This window comes from Montipora foliosa, chromosome 9 (assembly GCF_036669935.1).
Source record: "Montipora foliosa isolate CH-2021 chromosome 9, ASM3666993v2, whole genome shotgun sequence".
NCBI lineage: Eukaryota > Metazoa > Cnidaria > Anthozoa > Scleractinia > Acroporidae > Montipora > Montipora foliosa.
Window position 1 is genome coordinate 1,713,111 of NC_090877.1, and position 7,500 is coordinate 1,720,610.

Genomic DNA, 7,500 nt, shown 5'->3' on the forward strand with positions numbered 1-7,500 from the left:
ACTGGTCTTCAGGGGACCTGCGGTACTCTTAAACTTCTTTCAGTCAAGTTGAAAAGAAAAAAAAAACCATTGTTTTCTACGACGCGCCAAAGCGGACAAAAGTACTTCCTCTCAATTAATACTACTTCTTGTAAATATATAGTACTTGTGATACACGTTCATATTTCCTAAAAGCCAATCAAAACGTGCGTCTGACAACACATAACCAATCAAAATTCGTTTTATGTTACAACCGTGTTTACATACTCTCATCTAAACACAGCCAAGATTAGATGACAACGTTTATTTTGCCCAAAAGGTACCGGCCATTTTTCTTCCGAGTTTAATTTGCAGACAAGTTCTGATTATGTGAAGCTCAGCGAAACAAGTTAAAATTACGTGGCTCAAGATATATATTTGTGTGTTATTTATCTCAAGTAAGTATCAAAATTTGTAACAAAAAGCTGCAAATATGTTCAAGATGAAGTATTTATTTGAAAACAACTAAAAAAAAAATTCTATATCAAGATATGTCTATATGAAACAAATGCTATATAATTTGAAGACATCAAGCGAAGTTATGAACGCAATTTTTGCAATTGCGTAAAGAAGTCTAAAAAATTCAGGACTTCAACGGGGTTTGAACCCGTGACCTCGCGATACCGGTGCGACGCTCTAACCATTGAGCTATGAAGCCACTGACTTTGGGAGCTGGTCATTTGTGGGTTCTAATGTTATCGCGAGGAATGAATCAACGATGAAATGATATATGAAATGGATCATATATAAACTGCGGATATGAAATCAAGTGAATCTATGATCCTTGCAGTTATGAACGCAATTTTTGCAAACCGCGTTGAATTCCTGAATTTTTTAGGCTTCTCTACTTCAACGGGGTTTGCAAAAATTGCGTTTATAACTGCGAGGATCATAGCTTCACTTGATTCAGTCATATCCGCAGTTCATATATGATCGATTTCATATATCATTTCATCGTTGATAATTAGAAAAAGTAGTATATATCTGGAGGAATTATTTTTGTCCGCTTTGGCGCGTCATAGTTTTCCTCATTTTCAGATGATGATCCTAGAGAGTGTGGAGGCAAGTTCCCTGACACTTGGTGTGGTATGTGAATCTTGGGATTGCAAAATTACGCCAGGATTTAGAGGGACTGTCGGATTTAATACAGATTTGAGAATCTTTGATTTCAGTCGCCTCCCAGGCTTTGGGGGAAAAGAAGTCACAGGTGCGTTGAGTAGCTAGCTAGTTCACCAAACATCCCACGAGTTATTTTACTCTTCATCAAGCCTCTAAGCAATATCTAGTTCAGTTCGAGCCCTTATACTACTGTTCCGATGCTGCAGTATGCTTTTAGCTGTACTTGAGGGATAGGAAAAAAGCGAGCAATTCATATTGAGCATTTGGTATGGTTTATACAAATCGTTCGTTTGTTTGGAATTTTTTTCATATGCTGTTGCTCTCCACTGCCCACTCCTATAACAGCAGACATTCCCCTCAACATATCTTTTACTGTTCAAAAGCCAAAAAATAATAGGTATATAAATTAAATTTTGAGTATTCTGCTCCGGTCTTATGTTGTACCCTTTGCACCAAAACAAACACTGCACCTTACAAAGCCCATCTAATCTTTTGCCAGTCAAATGACAACTGCTCTGTTTGATATTCAAATGGTGATTTAACTGCACAGACAGGTCTATGCTGTTTGTTTATTGCATGCTGGTCTCTTTCCTTCTTTATTTGTTTATTTTTGTTCTTTTTTCAATGCTGTTTGCTATCCCTCCCTTCCCCCCAATTTTTTAAATACTAGTTCTTTGTTCAATGTATCTTTAATTTATCTTTAGCAACATTATATTATAGTATCATTATGTAATATATTATATCACAAACACTACGTAAATTTGCATACATGCTAAGCTTATTATAGTTCTGTTGTAGCGCCTTCGCTCGATGCCTGCATGATGATACTAACTCGTTTCTTTTGTTCAATGTACAGCGCTCCGGTTCACAGATAATGATAAATTTCTCGCTCAAGCATAAATTACAACGTTTTGTTGAACTGCTGTACGGTTTAGCGACACGTTATAGAAATCATAAACATCTTTTGAAAATAAGACCTATAGAAATTCAACTGAACTCAGCAAACACGTATGGTCGCTAAAAGATAACAACATAGAGCATGAAATTACATGGCAAATTGTTTACCGGGCTTAGAAAAAGAAACAGAAACAGAAACAGATTTTATTTACAATTATCCCCACATTGTCCAAAAATGAACAAAAAATCAATGTGGGAAGTTGAAAAAAATTCAAATTTTCTGTCCTCTGGACATGGAATCCTGCCATCTTGCGGCTGCAAGGCGCATGAAATCATGGTCGCTAAATGCGAACTTGTTCTTTAAGGAACCTCAACAGTTAAGTAAATTCACTTAAGGGTCCACTTAAACAAAGTTTGGTAGAGAACATTTCATTTCAAAGATATGATTGCAATATTTTTGGGCTTACAGACTCTGTGACCTTATTCTCTAAAGAAGCCAGATTTAGGATGTTCTTCCGGGCATGTTCTCTCCAAATATGAAATACCATATATCGTACTTCGGATAAGGAATGTTTTGATCATTGCAGTGAAGTGAGCAACTTAAGCAGTTGCAATGACGCCTGAAAAAGAAAGTCCAGCCTTGAACGGGAATCGAACTGCGCATGACCGTGCGATTGTGCTTCACACTGCTCTGCACACTTCCGTCTTACGAGATATGATACAAACTCGCAACTGACCATCTACTAGATGACTCTGTTGAGCAGTCGGCACGGTCATGCGCAGTTCGAATCTCGTCCATGCATGGATTTTTTTTTTCAGGCTTCATTGCAACTGCTTAAGTTCACTGCGGTGATCAAAATTACCTAAGACATCTGTTTTTCTTTTAAGGTTGCATTATCCACTTTATATGTAAAGCATTATTCTCTAAGCACTCGTAGGATATGGTAGTAAGCCAGCGAGACCTACCCTACAAAAGATCCATAAATCTTTCAGATCTTTTTTCTTTGGATGTTGTCTTTCAGTGGGATTTTGTAACAATGTGTAGGTTCATGCGAGGTCTGTAACTATACTGTTTCTCCTCTGTTAAATTCCGAAGTTTCGCCGATCCACGGCATCATGAGGGATAAGTTAAAAACTTTCATCATCGAGCTCATATACGGAATGATGTATAAAATAAAGATGTGTGAAAAACTCAATGCTGAGTATTCTTGTTATCTCTGATGATGCCATGGATCAGCGAAAGCTCGGAATGTTAACAGAGAAGAAAGAGTTACAGTAGTTTCAGGCCTTACTTGAACATAAATATATTTCTGATTTACAGTGCTGAAAATTAGAGTTACCATATTTTGAGAGAGTCGTATAACTTATTTTTAATTAATTTCCTTTTTTGAAAAATTGTAATTGACTGTTCTGTCTCGTACAGGTGTTGAAAGAATCCGTCGAGGTGACATCATTCGATGTACCGTCATGTTTGAGCACGAGGAAGAGACAGACGGGAAAATTCAAGTTCCTGTTAGGTTTACTGTTAATGGCACCAGGATACAAAGTCAAGGGGTCGAAAGATTCATAAAAGCCAAGCCTGACGACCCTTTGTACCCTTTCATTGGGTTTCGCTACAAAAGCAGTGCGTTGGCAAAGGTGAAAAAGACGGGAAAAAACAAACAAACAAACAAACAAAACAACTTAGCAGAACAGTTTGCAAAACTGTTCTGCTAAGTTCCTAATGTAGTATTTTCCTAATGCAGTATTTTCTGCACATCATTTTAAACTTGACACGAGATTGCATTGCCAGGTATATTGTTATTTTTTGTCAATTAGGGTTTCGTCTTAAATTTCCAGATGTGCGCGCGAGATGATGACGAAGAATATCAAGACCTGCAAATGCAAGAAGTCAAATCTGAACTCACCGAAGCGAAAGGTAAATTATCGGAGGTGACATCACAACTTAATGACATGGAAGTTCAGCTTCGTGAGGCGACGTCTAAACTTGAGGAGAAACTTGACGCTCTGCTGACAAAGGCTGGCGAGAAACAGAATGAATAAGGAAAGCCAGAGAAAGACGAACCCGCCCTTAAAGGAAAAAAAAAAACAAAAAACAAAAAACACTGACAAGGAGAGTTTTGGTATCTTCATAAATGCCACGGTGCTTGTCAAGTTCAAGTTCAAGTTTATTGCACACTATTAAAGTTAATACAGCATACGATGGCTTTAAAAAGTTTGTTGATATGTGCACTGTGACCAAAGTAGCCGAAGCTTTCGTTTTGGTCAATGAAAGGCAGCTGCATTTTAGACCCCATTTGCAGTGACTTGCAAACTCTAGTTGGCGGTACAACATGTATAGAGCACGTGAACTAGAATAGATGCTTGAATGCAAAACCAGAAACCACTGAGGGGAGAACTGTACTTCAAAGTAAACCGTGTGGGGTGGAGTTCCTTTCTCTACCGTGGCTAAAGTTGTACATGATATTTTCAGGAGCGTTGAAGGCAACAGCAACGCTTTCGGTTATAAGAACAGGTAGTTCACAGTGTTCGCTTAGAAGAAAAGAGCCATTTTCTGCTACACTACGCTTAGTGTAAATGAAAAGCCCAGGCAAGTTATCGCCCGCGTTTGTTTGCATTCTTATGGCACAAGAAGCTAAATTATGCGTGGTAATGATGCACAATGCATTTCAGTGGAATTACCTTGAGCTGAATACTTTGTATTACACTGTTTACTACACTCATTTTGAAACCCTTGCAATCTGCCTGATTGGTTCTCAACAATGGATTTATTCACAAATCGCACCATTTTTTAGCTTTAAGTCGTATCCTTTTTCTAGCCTAACAAAATGGTGAAAATTTTGGTCTGAAATCATAGTAAAGTGAATAAATGAATGAATAAATGAGGAAATAAATAAATAAATAAATAAATAAATATCAGTATGGGCAAAAACACTGTTTGATTTCAAAATGGGTGTAATAAAGTGGTAATTGAACTGAGTGGAGTGCAATTTTGGTCTAAATAATACTTGCGATTTGAAATCGAAAGCATAGCTGATTTTCGCCGACTATAACCCTTGCCCATCAAGCAATGGCTATTTTATCGTGGACGAGCACCATGACTTACCTTTTATGTAACGTTACTTTTGACTTAATCATAAAAGAAGTTAAGTTATCGCGAAACGCGGAAGCTTTTCTCTAGCTCGTTGGCACACAAAAGTTTCAGGCGAATGCGCGCAGATTGATGCTGTGCTCTTTTCTCATAATATACACCTTAACGTATGCTTTAGTTTTTATGCTTGAATTGAATGATTATTTGTATAAATCAGTGTTGTTCAAAGCTCTGTTATTTCGCTCTCATGAAAGATACACTGTAATCGTTTGTTGTTTTCGTTATATTTATTAAATTTGATATTTCGTTCGCATGATTTGTAATTCGTTGTTTTTGCGATTGCCTGCATTAATATTTCTAGACATAAGTGGGGAGAGATTCAGGAAGCGATAAAATAGAATCCAATTCGAAAGCTGAATTACCGTCCATTGAACGCGAACTTGCGAGAATTGTATTTCTTTCGTTGGCACAGTGATCTATCCTTTTTATTGTATACTTCGATGTGTAACAAAGTGATCAACAAACAGTACATTCCAAGTTTAAAATGGTATGGCACTTTTTAATTCAAGGGATCACCTTAACCAAGGAAGCACTTACTCGGGCTGGCTAAATTTAAGCCCTCGCTATTTTAGTTCGATTATGCTGTAATCCTGCGTATAGAGTTTACTTGAGAAGGTACATTGTTCCGCAATGGAAGCTCCCCATTTTAACACTTTTCAGTTAGAACAAGTGGTCAAACGGGGACAAACAAATCCGTTTGCAGTACAGACATGTCGGCGAGAATCAATAGCGGCAAACTTGAGGCTGAAATATATGTTGTCCGCTACTATGGTCCCAGAGGCCTTTCTTTCTTTCTTTTCCTCGAACGAATTATAGCCGCGAAGCGGAGACAACGAAATGCGAAGAAAAATCTCTGGTTTCGATCACTGCGAATCTCGCTTCAATGCAGATGCTAACAGTCAAACCGGCTTCAAAATCAGTCTTAAAAAACAACCATGCAATGACAGTCACGCTATCACCTTCTTGACAACATACTCATCAGCCGCAATCTTGAATCGAGTAGATGTTAAAATATCTACCAATCAGAACCGGCAGTCAGACACGCACTGTAAAGTTTGCATGGAAGTGGGATTCGCAGGGACCTGCAAAACCAAAGGGTTTTGTTCTTTTTTTCTGAGTTTGCATGTTCGATCACGACTAAGCCAACGACGCTAAATTTCTGTCCGAGGAGAAGGACAAAGAAACCTCCGGGACCAAGGAAGCCGTTTGTCAAAAATTAACAAAATGAATGCCTTGTTTACTGCCTCGCCCACTTTCAGTAACTAATTCCAAGAATTCGACCATACCGTAAGAAATGTGGTCCGTTAATAATAAGCCACTTAATGTTGCTTCAATCGAATTCGTGGAATTCGTCTATGGAAGTAGGCGTAACAGTAAATCAGAGTGGGTGTGTTCCATTCTACACTTGATGATTTTCTTAGTAACTGTGGTTCCTTATCCCACCTGCTGACTCATTAGCGCTGATTAATAGCGAGATCAGCTTATCTTGCAACGTTTCTGGTTTGTATCGAAAGGCGGAGAAATTAATAATGACAAAAAAAGACCAACAGAAGAATGTACTTTGTCCCTCCCCAACCCCTCCCTAACTCATACCAGAAAAACAATGTAAATAATTATAAATAGCATCGATTGACTAACAAACAAACTTATCAAAATCTCATAAAGTTCTAACTTTCGCGTTAACTTTGTGTTAAAAATAATCACAATAAACACAAATGCTAAAAGGCTGTGGAATTGACATCGTTATCCCCTTACGGTTAGGGAACAAATTAGCCCAATATTTTTCTAACAAGCACCAGCCGTATTTGAAAAAACGCTAATGTGAGAGCTTTTGCAACTTATCAGACTCATATTCAGTAGGAATTAAAATACTGTTTGCACATGAGAGTAACCAATGCTTTTATACCCCGAGCGAGGTAATAGTATATTCATCATAAACTGCTTGTACAAATTCAGTTAAATAATCTTTAAGGCAGCTGCTACATTCTTGGACCAAATTCCTTGATAAAAACATGAATCCCTTATTTCTTCACCGTCTTGGATGAAAACCCAAGAAAGAAAGCCGATTGAAGGAATTCGCCTTGCCCCATCACCCAACCCAATATTGCTTGGAAGGTCGGCAACTGAACAACAAAGAAATATGTGCTATTTGGCAGCTGGAAGGTTCGTATTGCGAAAAACTGTGTCCGAGGTTGAAAATGCGGCCTCGGGCAAGCGAGCGAACGCAGCGAACGAGTGAAATATTTTCCAACACGAGAAGAGAAATTTCGTATCTCCCAGCGGTCATGTAATATTCTAGATCTATTTATTTCATA

At 38.1% G+C, this 7,500-nt stretch overlaps 1 protein-coding gene across 1 annotated transcript in view; it reads left to right on the top strand.

Annotated features, from left to right (window-relative positions):
- Positions 1-3,528, top strand: part of LOC137970521 (transient receptor potential cation channel subfamily M member 7-like) — a gene marked incomplete at its 3' end in the record, with an annotated part of 28,909 nt that extends 25,381 nt beyond the window's left edge. Inside the window, exons 9-10 of the mRNA XM_068817042.1 lie at positions 1,057-1,225; positions 3,458-3,528. Of these exons, the coding sequence (XP_068673143.1) occupies positions 1,057-1,225; positions 3,458-3,528 (240 nt within the window). The remainder of the gene's footprint in view (positions 1-1,056; positions 1,226-3,457) is intronic.
- Between the last annotated feature and the right edge of the window lie 3,972 nt (positions 3,529-7,500).